General features: G+C 41.6%; 2 protein-coding genes across 5 annotated transcripts in view; one reads left to right on the top strand and one right to left on the bottom strand.

The window, feature by feature from the left end:
* The window catches only part of IQCH (IQ motif containing H), a 217,321-nt gene extending 214,554 nt beyond the window's left edge, over positions 1-2,767 (bottom strand). The window contains 1 exon segment of the mRNA XM_027553044.1: positions 2,590-2,767. Within this exon segment, the coding sequence (XP_027408845.1) occupies positions 2,590-2,640 (51 nt within the window). The 5' untranslated portion in view covers positions 2,641-2,767.
* Positions 2,768-2,856: 89 nt separating this feature from the next.
* AAGAB (alpha and gamma adaptin binding protein) overlaps positions 2,857-14,922 on the top strand; it is a 75,033-nt gene continuing 62,967 nt past the window's right edge. For 2 of the 4 annotated variants that reach the window (XM_027553048.1, XM_027553047.1), the window contains exon 1: positions 2,859-2,979. In XM_027553048.1, coding sequence (XP_027408849.1) covers positions 2,907-2,979 — 73 coding nt within the window. In that variant the 5' untranslated portion in view covers positions 2,859-2,906. Of the gene's footprint in view, positions 2,980-14,922 lie in introns of all 4 variants that reach the window. The other 2 variants (XM_027553046.1, XM_027553045.1) reach the window with 2 other exon arrangements.

The raw sequence follows: 14,922 nt of genomic DNA, 5'->3' as shown, positions 1-14,922 counted from the left end.
ACAAAGTAACCCTTTCAAGCAAGTAGGGGTGTTGATCAACATAGATATGATTATTCCTAGTTCTTCCCAAAGAGAGACCTGGCCTCTGCCATTAGACCCTGGGACATGATCACTAGGCCCCCAGAGCATCCTGTTTGATGGGAATGGGGTTTATGATGGGGACTTTGAGCTATGCTGTATCAGTTCTAATCTCTAGACGAATTAGACTGAAATCATTGGTCTGCTCTCTGGGAAGGGCTGAAGACTAAAGTCAGCCAAATGGGCATTGTGATTGAGCTCCAATAAACCTCTGGACATTAAAGTCTTGGGAAAGCTTCCCTAGTTGGCAATAATCTGTATATGTTGTCACATATCATGACTGAAAGGAGGTAATGCTATGACTCCACTGGGAGAAAATGGCTGGAAGCTCCATTTGAACCCCTTCTGGACTCTCTGCCCTGAGCCTCTCTTCCCTTGGTTGATTTTAATTTCTATTCTTTTGCTATAAAAACACTGTAATTATAAACACAGTGCTTTTCTGAGTTTTGTGAGTGCTCTAGCAAATTAGCCAATGTGACATGGTTGGGGCTTCCAAAAGTGTAGACAGCTGGTCTGAATTAAGGATAGTTCTAGGGACCCCTGAACTTGTGCCTGGTGTCTAAGTGAGGGCAGTCTTGTGGAGACTCTTCCCTCACACTTGGCAGTCTGGCCAAACTCATTCTAGGGTGCTGGTGAAAGCAAGGATAAGAAAAGGTAAGGTAAGAAGATCTGGGTATGATTCACATTGAGGAAGTCTATAAAATTGGTGAGTTTAGGGGTTTAAAGAAGTCTCCCAGAGGGAAGGACCAAATCATGGCAGGAAGAAAAATTAGACCAAGTGCAGATCTGAGTAGAGTTCTGATAGTCCTTAGGGAAATTACTTCAAACTTTTAGTCAAGTAGAGCTAAATATGAGTTGAAGGTGATGATATGTCAAAAATGTTTCAAAACCATCACATATAAATGTGGGGGGGGGGCGGAAAGTAGTGCTTTTAACATTCTGGAAAAATCTGAGTGTAACAGTCACAAACTGAGTTGAACTGAGAAATCAAAACTTTCCTGATGTTCCCCCCTCAGATTAGAGAGTTACTTTCCTGTGCTTTTCATCACCTTTCCACATTCAAAGTTTAACTTGATTAGCAAGCTTTTATCTTGTTCCCAAGTAAGGAATTTTTATTATTTTTATTGGTATATAATTGACATAAACATTATATTAGTTTCACATAGACAACATCAGTCAATATTTGTACATATTGCTAAATGATTGCCACAGTAAGGCTAGTTAACATACATCACCATATATAGTTATAATACAACTTTTTTCTTGTGATGAGAACTTTTAAGATTTACTCAGCCACTTTCAAATATACAGTATTATTACTGTAATCACTATGGTGTGCATTACATCCCCAGAACTCCATTATATGCAAGGGACTTTTAGAGTGAAAAAAATTGGGGTACTCCCATCACTTCATGGGAAATAGATGGGGAAACAGTGGAAACAGTGTCAGACTTTATTTTTTGGGGCTCCAAAATCACTACAGATGGTGATTGTAGCCATGAAATTAAAAGACGCTTACTCCTTGTAAAGCAAAGTTATGACCAACCTAGATAGCATATTCAAAAGCAGAGACATTACTTTGCCAACAAAGGTTCGTCTAGTCAAGGCTATGGTTTTTCCAGTAGTCATGTATGGGTGCTAGAGTTGAACTATAAAGAAAGCTGAGCGCCAAAGAATTGATGCTTTTGAACTTGGAGAAGACTCTTGAGAGTCCCTTGGACTGCAAGGAGATCCAACCAGTCCATTCTGAAGGAGATCAGTCCTGGGTGTTCTTTGGAAGGAATAATGCTAAAGCTGAAACTCCAGTATTTTGGCCACCTCATGCGAAGAGTTGACTCATTGGAAAAGACTCTGATGCTGGGAGGGATTGGGGGCAGGAGGAGAAGGGGAAGACAAAGGATGAGATGGCTGGATGGCATCACCGACTCAATGCACATGAGTCTGGGTGAACTCCGGGAGTTGGTGATGGAAAGGGAGGCCTGGCGGGGTCGCAGAGTCCGACGCGACTGAGCGACTGAACTGAACTGAACTGAACTGAAGAAAAGTAGCTACTTCCCTTGTAGCTCAGCTGGTAAAGAATCCACCTGCAATGTAGGAGATCAAAAGCAGTTCATCTATTTCAACTTTCGCCCAGATACGTGTCTGATTTGTATCTCCTCCATTTCCTTACATCATAGGATTAAACTTTTCAGAATATAACATTTAAAAATGATGCCTCAGTGGAACATGGATTTTTCCAAAGGTCCCAATGGGGTGTATCGTCCTGGAGTTTTACCAGAGGCAGATTGGTCGTGCTTCGGCCGCGCAACCTCCATCGTCAGGCTCAAGAGGTGTGTGAGGCTGGCGAGAGAGGTCTAGGTTGGCACACTTGGGAGTTCTTTAAACCGTGGTGTTGGAGGCAATCTGAGAAGCAGCGCTTTAAGTGGGTAAGCGTGAGTGGATGGGCTCTGCTGGGCCTCGCTCGCTCAAAGTGTTCTAGCTGGACAGGGTTAGGAGAGGCCCATTTCCCACCTGGATTAAGATAGATCCGACGGGGTCTTGGTTTTCCTTCTCCTGGGCCATGCCTTCGGCCGGGCGGGGTCCCTCCTCAGGAAGGCGCGGTCTCCAGAGTCGTGTACTTGCCGCGGAGGGAGCTCATCCCCATGGCAACGCCACGCGAAGCCCAGCCTGGTCCACGCCAGGAGCGGAAGAGGGGGCAAAGGAGGAGGCAGGGCCGGCCGTGCCTCTGAGAACGCGCCTTTCTCGCGCGTCTCCCCCGCGCACCGGCGGCCGTGGTATCGTCCAAGGCGGAAGTGGCTCCGGGAAGGAACCTGTCCGCGGGCGCAGTGATGGCTGCGGGCGTCCCTTGCGCGCTCGTTACCAGCTGCTCCTCCACCTTCTCCGCAGACCGGCTAGTGCAACGTGAGTAACGAGGCTCCTAGGCCGACCTCCAAGCCCCAGTACGAGCCTCGGCAGGCGGCAGTCCCAGCACCGCGGCCTCTCTCGGGGCCTCGGTCCTCGCCGCGAGCCCTGGACTCTTCCTCTCCTCGGTGGTGGCCCGAGGCCCCTCGGGTGCTCCTCAGATGTGGTCATGGTGCCTAGTCCCCCAGGTGTCCACTGTTAGCTACAATACTCGTTGCTTCTCTGTCTCTGCTTGGCCCACCATGGGGTTTGTTCCAGCGTTTTCTGTTAAGTAGGACCTCAACCCTACTGTCGGCGGGCAGCCATTGAGGGGAACAGAAAAGGCTCTCTGGGAATTGAACCTAGGAACGCGAGCGTCAGGTGCAGGATTCGTGATTTATGTTGTCATTCCTGCTCTTGAGGTAGAGTGGTTCCTCTGCACCCCCCGCCCCATGTGCATATGTTAAGACTTGTTAAACTTGCCCCCTCCACTCTGAGTTATTCACTGCCTTGCCTTCCTCCTGAGACGAGGCCCTCCGCCAGCAAGCATTAGTTTTTGATTATTACTGGACCTAGTATTTTTCCCTCTAGACCCTCATAGTGGTTGTCAACTTAAGTCACTCTTCAAAGAATCGTAGGCGAGGAGAGGGGAACCAGTGGAGTAGAGAGAGCATAGGGTTTGGGGCTCGACTCCTCCACTGAGACTCCCAAAGTTGATTATAACTCAGGACTCCGTTTCAAATTGTGGCTTCGAGTCAGAACGATGATTCTCAGCTGTAACCTATGCTTTTCAGTTTTCTGATCTGTAAAGTGGTGATAATTTTCACATGACTGTTGTGCTTAACACTTTGAGTGATCAGTCGGTAAATGGTAAATACTATTAATAGAGTACATTATCTCTCTAGCCCTCGGTTTCCTGATCCTGAAAGTGGGGCGTGCTAAGTCGCTTCAGTCGTGTCCCACTCTTTACGGCCCCATGGACTGATGCTCGCCAGGCTCTTCTGTCCATGGGATTCTCCAGGCAAGAATACTGAAGTGAGTTGCGAAGATCTAGGGGATCTTCCCGACCGAAGGATCGAACCCGCTTGTCTTATGTCTCCTGCATTGGCAGACAGGTTCTTTACCACTAGCGCCACTTGGGAAGCCCTGAAATGGGACATATGAATCTACCTCACGGGATTCTTTGAAGGATAGATGATGTGACATTTTGAAAGCATTTGGTAAACTATAAAGCATTATATAAACGTAACTTTTCCTTGTACTGGTCAAATGACAGAATTAGGCAGGGTGTCTCTCCAGCACAAATACTATATAACTTAGTTATCATTTGTGATCACCTAGAATGTTCCTTGCCAGACTAAAAAGTTTAATTATACACTAAATGGTAACCAGCTGCTTTAATTATGCCATTTCCTTACCTCTCAGCAGTGCTCCTTCTCATTTATTTCCTTGCTTTTTAAAAATTGTTTTATTGTAAAAGTAGTGCATAGTCCATTAAATAAGATTTAGCATAATGGAGAAAAGGAAATGTCAGCCAGGGTCTCATCACCCAAACGCAAATACTGTGTTAACATTCCTGTGCATTTACTTCCAGTTTTTTTCCCCCCAATGCAGACTTTAAAAAATTGGTAATTGCATTTCCAATATATATACAATTTTTATCCTGATATTTTATAATAGTTTTAACATTTTATATATAGCATGTTATATTTTTATTTTACATATAAAAATTCAAATATTGTATCTGAAATATTAAATATATTTATATAAATGTATGAAGTTATGTATTTATAACATTTAAGGCATATGATTTTTATAAATATATTTATATATACTTTTATTTTCATATAATATTTCATATTTTTCATTTGTAAAAATTTACCATTACATTGTAAGTTAATTTTCATTATATATTACATCTAGAGAATGTATTAGAATTTGCTCAGAATTCTTAAGCTTCTTGGTGTATTTAACTTCCCAAAAGAATTATATGCATTTTGATTTCCATTACTGATATATAAAAGTCCTTTCAAAGTCAGTCTTGAAAGTATTAGGTTTTCTTGTGGCTATCACATGCTTTTGTTGCAGGAAGGGGCCCCCTTCCAGGGCCCGAGAGTGGACTCTTGTCTAACACTCAGAAAAATGAATTGTCAGAGGAGACACACACGCTGACAGATCAACAGACTTCATTGGGAAGGGGCACCTGGGCAAAGAGCAGCAGGGTCAGGGGACCCAGCAGAGCTGCTTTGCCACGTGGCTCATAGTCTTGGGTTTCATGGTAATGGAGTTAGTTTCCAGGTTGTCTCTGGCCAGTCTTTCTGACTCAGTGTCCTTCCCGGTGGCGAGTGCATGGCTGAGTGAAGATGGCTTCCAGCGAGGAGGATTCTGGGTGGTTGGTAGGACATATGGACTGGAGTCTGCTCTCTCCTTTTGACCTTTCCTCAATTCGTCCAGTTGGAGATATTTTGTTAGTTATGCATTCCTTATCAGGACCTGCTGTCCTAAGATAAGCATGCAAGTGGCGCTATCTCGCCTGCCCAGGGCAGGCAGCTTCAGTCGGCGTTTCCCCTAACAGTTCAAGAATTTGCAGACACAGTCATTTCTTGAAGGAGCTAGTTACCTGTAGTTGGTGAATGGTAATACTGTACTTGAAAATATATTAGCATCGTTGGAAATGAAATAAATCCTGTAAAACAATCCACTTTATTTCTGTATATAAAATGTTTCTTGGATGGCTTCTATGTTGGTTAAAATTAGATAACCTTTCCTTTGTGGTTCCATTAATGTTTTATAGTGAAAAATAAGAACAATTAATGAAGAGATTAGTTGAGTAAGGAAAAGTGAACCATAAAAGAGAATTTACCCAGGTTAATGATTTGGCTAACATTAGAATGTAGTATTTGCTGAGTTTTGATTCTGTTTTATCATAATTAAAGATGGAGTCATCACAGTTTGAATCTAAGTTTGGCATAAAAGGTGAAGACTGAGTTTTGTTAAGTATTCAGTGACATTAAGCCATAGTATGGTTTTGGACTGAATCTTAATTTACCTTTTTGGGACTATTTGGTTTCCTTCCATGCATTAGGAAGAAGAACATTTAGGGTTTCTCCGGTTTCTTTCCTTCAACATTTGATCTATTTCATTGCTTTTAACCAACGATGGGAAATATTTCTTAACCAAATAACCAAGAAATAACCAAGTTTATTATAAGTAGTCATGAAATAAAAATCAGTATGCCGCCACTATGGGTAAATTATGGACTTTGTGAGAAGCTTTTTTCATTTTGTCACTCGGGCCTTATGTGCATTTTTCTGGGTAGGTATCTGACAGCAGATAAAAGGGGCGTTACCCTTTTAGATTTTTAAAGGGGAATGAAGGTTCCTGATGCTTGTACAAGGCTATATGTGGTATGAGAGCAAGTGTCTGTACCCCAGGCCAGACCTCACATATGTTTATACGAACATTTTACTTTTATTCTGGAAAAGTGTATCCTGATACTAAGAACAGAGCTAGTCTTTGTGCCAGTTTGTTGTTTAGTCACTAAACCGTGTCCGACCTTTTTGCGACCCCATGGACTGTAGCCCGCCAGGCTCCTCTGTCCGTGGCATTTCTCAAGGAAGAATACTGGGGTGGGTTGCCATTTCCTTATCCAGGGAATCTTTCCGATCTAGGGGTCCAACCGGTGTCTCCTACACTGGCAGGTAGATTCTTTACCACTGAACCACCAGAGAATCCAGTTACTGTAGCTAAAATGATGGCTAAGAGACTATTCCTGTCTTCAGGAAGGATGTTGTCAAAGTGTGTGCTCCACCTGTGCAAATATTAAAATGTGTTAGTAGATACCGAAGTCTTAACATCTTATTCTACTTTCCTAGAAGAAACTTTTGATAGAAAAATCCCATTTGGTTTTAATATATGTAATGCATATTTAGCAACTGTAAGCCATTTAGGTTCTACACCTAAACATTTGGAGCAAAATTTTTTTCTTCCTGTGAAATGTGGGAATTTGGAAATCTTAAAATCAAGCATTTTTATGTATATCAGTACTCTTCCCAAACATGTTTTCACATAATTCACTTTGGTTCTTGTATCCCCGTGAATTAACAAAGTCAGAAAATTTGAATTTTACAAATGAAGAAACCGTGGCTCAGAAGCACTTGGTGAGTTGCCTAGATTGCTGAAGTACCAAGTGTGGAGGATATGTTCTCTTTTGGGATTTGTGTGCATGGGCTGTGCAAATGAAATATATTCAAATTCCTCAGCAATCAGAACTATTTAAATTTAAGGTGGTGGCATTGAAGAGAGAAGATTAACTCTAAAAGAAGGTTTTAAAATATGCTGGCATTTCCATTTAGAATGGTTGAAGTCTTAATTCTGAGTGAAGAAAAAAAAAAAAATCATTGCCCAAAGCATCTGTATTTTAAATAGAGTATGTGCATGCCTAATAGTCTTTAAGAGTGTCTGGATTTTTTTCCCCTCAATTGAGGAAACCCATAGTATACACATTGTATATATTAGTCTGTTCTGATACATAAAATTAACATTAAAATTAAAGGGTTGTTCCAGATCATGTCTAACAGCATCCCTTCTAAATGTGAAATTCTAAGTATTGGTTATTTTTATGTTAGATTATATAATTCAGTTCAGTCACTCAGTCATCGTCAACTCTTTGTGACCCCATGGACTGCAGCACGCCAGGCTTCCCTGTCCATCACCAACTGCCGGAGCTTGCTTGAACTCATGTCTGTTGAGTCGGTGATGCCATCCAACCATCTCATCCTCTGTTGTCCCTTTCTCCTCCTGCCTTCAACCTTTCCCAGCATCAGGGTCTTTTCCAGTAAGTCAGTTCTTTGCATCAGGTGTCCAAAGTATTGGAGTTTCAGCTTCAGCCTCAGTCCTTCCAGTGAATATTCAGGACTGATCTCCTTGATGATTGACTGGTTGGATCTCCTTGCAGTCCAAGGGACTCTCAAGAGTCTTCTCCAGCACCACAGTTCAAAAACATCAAAGTTTATATACTACTTTTTCTTCGTGTTTATCTTTTGAAAACTGAAAAATCAAGCCCCATTTTCAAGTTGCAGTAGACACTTCACTTGTAGTAAAGAATCTGACATTTTGTATTTGGAATTCAGATGCATTTTTACCCATAGAAACAAGCTGCTGATCCTCAGGTTTCTGCAGCTGTGGAACCAGGTAGCTCAATTATAAGATGGATAAACTAGACTTTGGAGAATTATACAGGCAAAGCTGGCCATCAGGCTGTCCACTGCTGCATTGGGAAGCACTCATTCTGTGAAACTGGGAGTTTGTTCTAGGTCAGACTCCTACAGTTTACAAAAGATCTTAAAGTAATTTACTAAAGAGAACATTCCTAATTCGGGGTAGGGGCTATTACACAACCTAACCAACGTTATCTAGCAACAGAATAGCGATAGGAACTTGTGACTTCTAATTTGGGATTTTCTGTAGCAGCTTGAGGTATTCTGAATGGAGCCTTTTAGTTTACTCTGGGAATAAGTAATAATTTTTACTTAAACAAAGTTGCTTATTTTGTTATGGTAGGAGAACTCTGCCTTTGATTGGATTGTGTATTTCCAAGTCTGTATTTTCCTCAAAGGAAGAAAGATTGGGCCAGGAAGATTTACCATGAGGATGATTTCAAATGGTAGTGGAAGAACTTTGATTTGTTTTCAACTATAATACTTAATATATTTAATTTTCAAATAGCATTAAAAGAAGGCTCAAGATTTTTATCTTTATTAAATGAGGAATATTAAGTCATCAACCTTAAATACAAGTTCACATCCTCTCCAGACCTCAAAGGGACTTAAAACACGTTCATATTATCTTTCTGTGTGTCTGTGTGTGTGTATGCTGCTGCTGCTGCTAAGTCGCTTCAGTCATGTCCGACTCTGCGTGACCCCATAGACGGCACCCCACCAAGCTCCCCCGTCCCTGGGATTCTCCAGGCAAGAACACTGGAGTGGGTTGCCATTTCCTTCTCCAATGTAGGAAAGTGAAAAGCGAAAGTGAAGTCACTCAGTCGTGCCCGACTCTTCGCGACCCCATGGACTGCAGCCCACCAGCCTCCTCCGTCCATGGGATTTTCTAGGCAAGAGTACTGGAGTGGGGTGCCATAGCCTTCTCCGGTGTGTGTGTATAAGTGTATGTAAAATTAAAGCTCAAAGAGATTGTGATTTTCTAAGTTTGTTTAGGTCATAAAAGTTGGGGAGCCAAGATTCAATTCCATCTTTTGTGTGTATGAAATATGAACTTCCTGGTGACCAGAGCTGATGTCTTCACAGTCAATTGAGAGACAGTAAAAATTACAGAAGATTTTACTACTACATTGAGAACTTTTATCGTTCAAAATAAGTTTATACCTTTTGTGATAATTGGAGCCTTAGTAGATGAGCTATGGTAAGTTAAATAATAAATGAAAATGCCTCTATTGGTGCCCAATTTGTTTTTTTCATCCATTGATTAGAGAATTTGTATGAAGTGTTCGACTAATCCTTTAGCCATTGTCAATGAGTTAAATGATTATAAGATGTTTATCTTCCCAGCAACAGAGGTTGGGGAGCAGGAGGAGAACAGCAATGGGGAAGTGTTGCACATCAGACCATGGTGCACAAAACCGTTCATGATACTGAGAGTACCGCATCATCCTGGAAAACCGAGTGTGCCAAAACTCAGACCTTTCTTTCTGGGCCACTCAGTGGCTTAGTTTTGTGTAGCAAAAGGTCCAGAAGATATGCAGTGGTCATTTGGTTTAAACAACTTGCTGCCTTTTGCCCTGAATAATTTTTTAGCAAATAGTGACACTCAGTAAATAATGAAATCTGATATGAAACCATTTTTTTTAAGCTATAAGTATGAAAATTGTTTTAAATATGTCTGGCAAGAATGAGAATCCTGGACATGACATTGTATTTATGTTGGAGCCAGTGCACAAACACTTCCCTGATAATTACTTATCCAGGAAGCAGACTAAGGTGTATTCAGACAGAGAGGATAGTTGTGAAACTCTTAAAGAGCCTTTGTGATGTTTCAGGTTCAGTAACAAATGACCTATTTAGGGTTTAATTTTGTACGTAGACCTGAAAGCTGGTTCTACACAGGGGTAAAGTAGTATCGTACCTGGATCAAAATCAGTATGCTCAGAGCAGAAAAATGAGCAGGATCATTTGGTAATAAACAGCACTGTTATGCTGACATAAGATAATTACCACTCTATCTGAATTCTGCTGGAGTTTTTAGGACTTTTGTGGGGAAGACATTTGTGAATTGAGCACTGAGTTCTACCCACTTCCTAGCTACCTGACTTTAAGCAAGTTAATCTTTCACCCCACAGATACTTTCTTTGCACGTGCCGTCACTGTTCTCAGTGTCTAAATCCTGTGCCTCAGTCACCTACCTTATCCATAAAGTGAGAGCGCCATCTCCCAGTTTCCATGATTTTTTCCCAAGCCCCTTTATTGGGGTGTAATTTAAATGCCATAAAATCCACCTGTTTTTAAGTGTAGGCCATTCCTGTCATCCTGGAAGAAAACCGAGCTGTTGGCAGTCATTCCTCACTCCCAGCCCCAGCCCTGGGCAGCCACTAATATACCTCCCACCACTACACAGTTGCCTTTTCTGGACATTTTATATAAAGGACTCACACACTATGTGGTCTTTTGTGCCTGGCTTCTTTGACTTAGGAGAAGTCAAAAAACTTTGATGTTTTTGAGATTCATCCCTGTTGTAGCATGTACTTGGCATTCCATTGTATGGCTAGGTCACTTTTGTTTACCTGTTCATCAGTTGATAGACATTTGGTTGCTTCCACTTTTTGGCTATTATGAACAAACGCTATGAATAATAATAATATGAATGCCATTGTGGGCTTTCTGAGAATCTTGTATTCTTTTATGAAACTGCTGGGCTTTTCCGGAGCGACGGTATCATTCTGCCTTTCCCATCAGCAGTGTGTGCTGTTGTTTAATCTCTCAGTCGTGGTCGACTCTCCCGCGACCCCAGGGATTGCAGTTGCCGGGTTTCTCAAGTCTCTGGGATTTCCCAGGCAAGATGACTGGAGTGGGTTGCCATTTCCTTTTGCAGGAATCTTCCTGGCCTAGGGATCAACCCGCATCTCCTGCATAACAGGCGGATTCTTTACCTCTGAGCAACTGGGGAAAATGTTTGAGAGTTTCAATTTCTCCACATTTTTGACAACAGTTGTGTTTGTTTGTATTTTCAATTAGTATTTTCAACTGTATTTTCAATTTCATTCTAGTGGGAGTGAGGTAGTGTCTCATTGTGGTTTTAATTTGCATTTTTTTAGTAACTAAGGACGTTGAGAATCTTTTCATGTGTATATAGTCCATTCATGTATCTTTGGTCAAAAGTTTATTCAGATCTTTTGCTCATTAAAAAAAATTGAAGTATAGTTGGATTACAATACAGTGTTGTGTTAAACAACAGCAAAGTGATTCAGTTATATATATATATATTTCAGATAATTTTCCATTATAGGTTATTATAAGATATTGACTATAATTCCCTGTGCTATCTTGTTGCTTATCTGTTTTATGTGTAGTAGTTTGTATCTGTTAATCGTGTACTCCTGATTTCTCTCCCCTCTCCCTGCTTTGGTAACCACCTTTGTTTTCTATGTCTATGAGTCTCTTTCTGTTTTGGTATAGGTTCATTATTATTTTTATGAGTCCACATATAAGTTATATTGTATAATATTTGTCTTCCTCTGGTTTCACTGAGTATAATATTCTCTAGGCCCGTCCATGTTGCTGCAAATGGCAAGGTTTCATTCTTTTTTATGGCTGAGTAATATTCCATTATATATGTATACTACACCTTTGTAAGCCGGTTGTCTGTTGATGGGCACTTGAGTTGTTTCCATATCTTGCTTTTTTCCCATTAAAAAAGCCTTTATCTTCTTATTAGTGAGTTTGTAAGTGTTTTATGTATCCTAGATACATATTCCTTATCATGTGTGTAATTTGTAAATATCTTCTCCCATTCTGTGGCTTATCATTGGTTTTCCTGATGGTATCTTGAAATGCAGCACTTTTAAGTTTTGAGCAAGTCCAGTTTACTGATGTCGTAGTTTTCTTTTTCTGTGGTCCTTTGTGTGTTGTCCAGTTACGATTTTAACCTGTTCTGCAGAACCTTTTGGGGACTGGGATGTTGGGTCTGTTGCCTTTGTAATGTTTTTCATTGGACCAGGCTTATTTTCAGTACATGCATACCGGGACTACAGAATAGATGTTCTTCATTGAATTTATTCTGTTTGGGGAGGTTCATCTCAAATGTGTTTACCTTCTTTCAGAATAAGTTAACATCTGCTGCAGATTCTGTTGTCAACTTGAGCTGACATCAGTACTTTTGGTGTGAAGTTTTATTACTTGATGCTGATTTGTTTATGAAAATTACCATTTGAGTATAAAAATTATTTTCATCTCATAATTGCCCTGTTCAGGCTTATGTGTTCTTCAGAAAACCACCATTTATAAATTATTTTCAAAACATCTAAGATTAATTGCCAGATAATTTTTACAGTTAAAAGAATTAAACAATACTTTTAAGATAGGTTTTTGATCAGATGCAAATGAATGGCATTTATGTCTGTGGTGGGAGGTTATTGTGCCTGGCTGTAAAAGGCTAGCTTCAGTTCTGTAAGAAAGAATAAAACCAGCTGTGCATTCCACAACTTCTATTTTGTTTCATGAATACAGCTAAGTCAGTGCCACAAGTTCTTTTGCTTTAAATTAGGGTTTCTGCACATTAGCATTGTTGACACTTTGGACCGAGTAGTTCTGTTGTGTGGGGCTGTCCTGGGCATTGTCTTCCTGGCCTCAGCCCACTAGGTGCCAGTAGCATCTCCCTGGTTGTGACAACCAAAAATGCCTCCAGATGTTGGCACGTCCCCTGGGAGACAAGATCATCTCCCAATAAAGAATCACTGCTTAGATATGTATCTCAAACTATGAGAATAGTAATGGAATTCAAAGAGGTCCCCTCCATTCCCCACATATAAGTAGGAATTGTCTGTCAGCTGTGCCACTGGGATTGATTAAGTGGTCTTTGCAAGAAGCCCATGAAACTTAGAGGCTGGTGGTTTTTCCTTGGTCCTCCTAAGGCACTTCTCCATAATCTCTCTCCCCTCCCTGCCAGCTTCTTTACGTTCTTTTGTGCATATTGCTCTTTCCTGGGCAAGCAGAGACACCCCCACCCCTAGTTATTTTTTTGGAACTTTTAAATTTTGTATTGGGGTGTAGCTGATAAACGATGTTGTGGTGGTTTCAGTTGGACAGCAAAGGGTCTCAGCCATGCATATGCAGCCATTCTCCCCCGAGCTGCTGTCCCATCCAGGCTGCAGCATAACTTTGGGCAGAGTTCCCTGTGCTATAGAATATTTCCTTGTTGGTTATCCATTTTAAATATAGCAGTGTGGACATGTCCATCCCAAACTCGCTAACTGTCCCAGTTTTTTTTTTTTTTTTTTTGTCCCAGTTATTTTAACCTGAAGATATAACCATTTCCAAATGGTTATTGGAAGAAAGTGAACTTGAGGAAAAGGAGGAGGACTGAGTTGGATTTCCTCTGCTTCAACTTTTAAAACTTCCGCTGTGATACAGAAAGCCCCAAAGCATATGGAAATGGGACTTTAGAGAGGGACCAGAGAGGAGTGTGTGAGGAAGAGGTAATTAAGTGTTGGGAGCAAACCAGAATTGCTGTGCTCTTGTTAAAGCAGGCATATATTGCTTTAACTCAGTCCAGTTCCTCTTCTCAGTCACTTAATACTGCTCCACTGATGGAGCTGTCATCTACACGCAGACAGATGTTGCATTTATGTGCACCGGGAGGCTGCAGGATGATTACTCAGAGAATCACAGATAAGAATTTCCCGACATTTGTCTCTGTAAAGTCCCAGCCCTAACCTTGCAGTTTTAACCTTTAAATGGCACACAGGCTCCAAAGGCCCTTTCCACTGCAGCAGTATGAGCTACTTCTAGTGAATAGGGAATAATCTGGTAGTTAATAACAGCTACAGAGTTTTTGACAGAGCAGCACCCACCTTATACAACGTTCTCATGAAATTGTGGTTATGAAATGGTCACTGCATGCAACAGCATGGAGCCATTATGATTTTTAAAGATTTCTGGCTTTCCTTCTCGCTGGTTAAGGAAAACCCTGGCTGTCATATATTTTCCCGAATCACATTTTGCTCAATTCTTTTCTTTCGTAATGGTTGCTTTCCCCTTCAGCTGACGTCAGACTCCACTGCCTCCTATAATTTTCCTAATTGCTTTCTCTTCTGTCTCAGTCTGCACAGTAACAATGGAAAAGAAAAATTCAAGAAGGCTGACTTTGGGGAAGGAGGGCCGGCAGCTTAAGGGCGGTGGTTATTTCCTAATTGAATGTCTCTCACCCGCTCTGCTCAGTGCGGCGTAACTTGTCCTCTTGGAGTCAGGAGTGCTCTCACACGTGTGGGAGCTGAGCTGAGGAGGGGGACGTGGACTTGACTGAGGGCCTGCTCTGTGCCCGGTGCCGCCTGAGCTTCTCGTGCATCATTTTATTTAATCTTCAGGGTGCCCTTTGAGGAGTGTGTTTGTCTCCCATTGCAGGTGAGGCCCTGACTCACAGAGAGGTTAATCTGTCGTTCTCACCCAGGGCTGGCGTTCAGGTACAGGTCCCTCTGACCCTGGGTCTGTGCCATCTCCTTTTCCTGGCCTTTTCAGGTCAGTGGTACTGTCATCTCGAAAGGGAAGCAACTGTGGGTCCCCAGAGTAGTGTGTGCCATGAAAGACACTGGTGTTGGGGGTGGAGGTTACAGTCCTCGGCTGCAAAGGCAGTTTCAGGTCTGTGAGAAAGAATAAAACTAACTGTATTCTCAGAAGAGTACTGCTTTCTGGAAGGATCATCTTGGCTTGAGATGACAGCTGTCACTTCCCTCAAGGC

The sequence above is a fragment of the Bos indicus x Bos taurus genome, chromosome 10 (assembly GCF_003369695.1).
Source record: "Bos indicus x Bos taurus breed Angus x Brahman F1 hybrid chromosome 10, Bos_hybrid_MaternalHap_v2.0, whole genome shotgun sequence".
NCBI lineage: Eukaryota > Metazoa > Chordata > Mammalia > Artiodactyla > Bovidae > Bos > Bos indicus x Bos taurus.
This window is presented reverse-complemented; position numbering and strand designations above follow the sequence as displayed.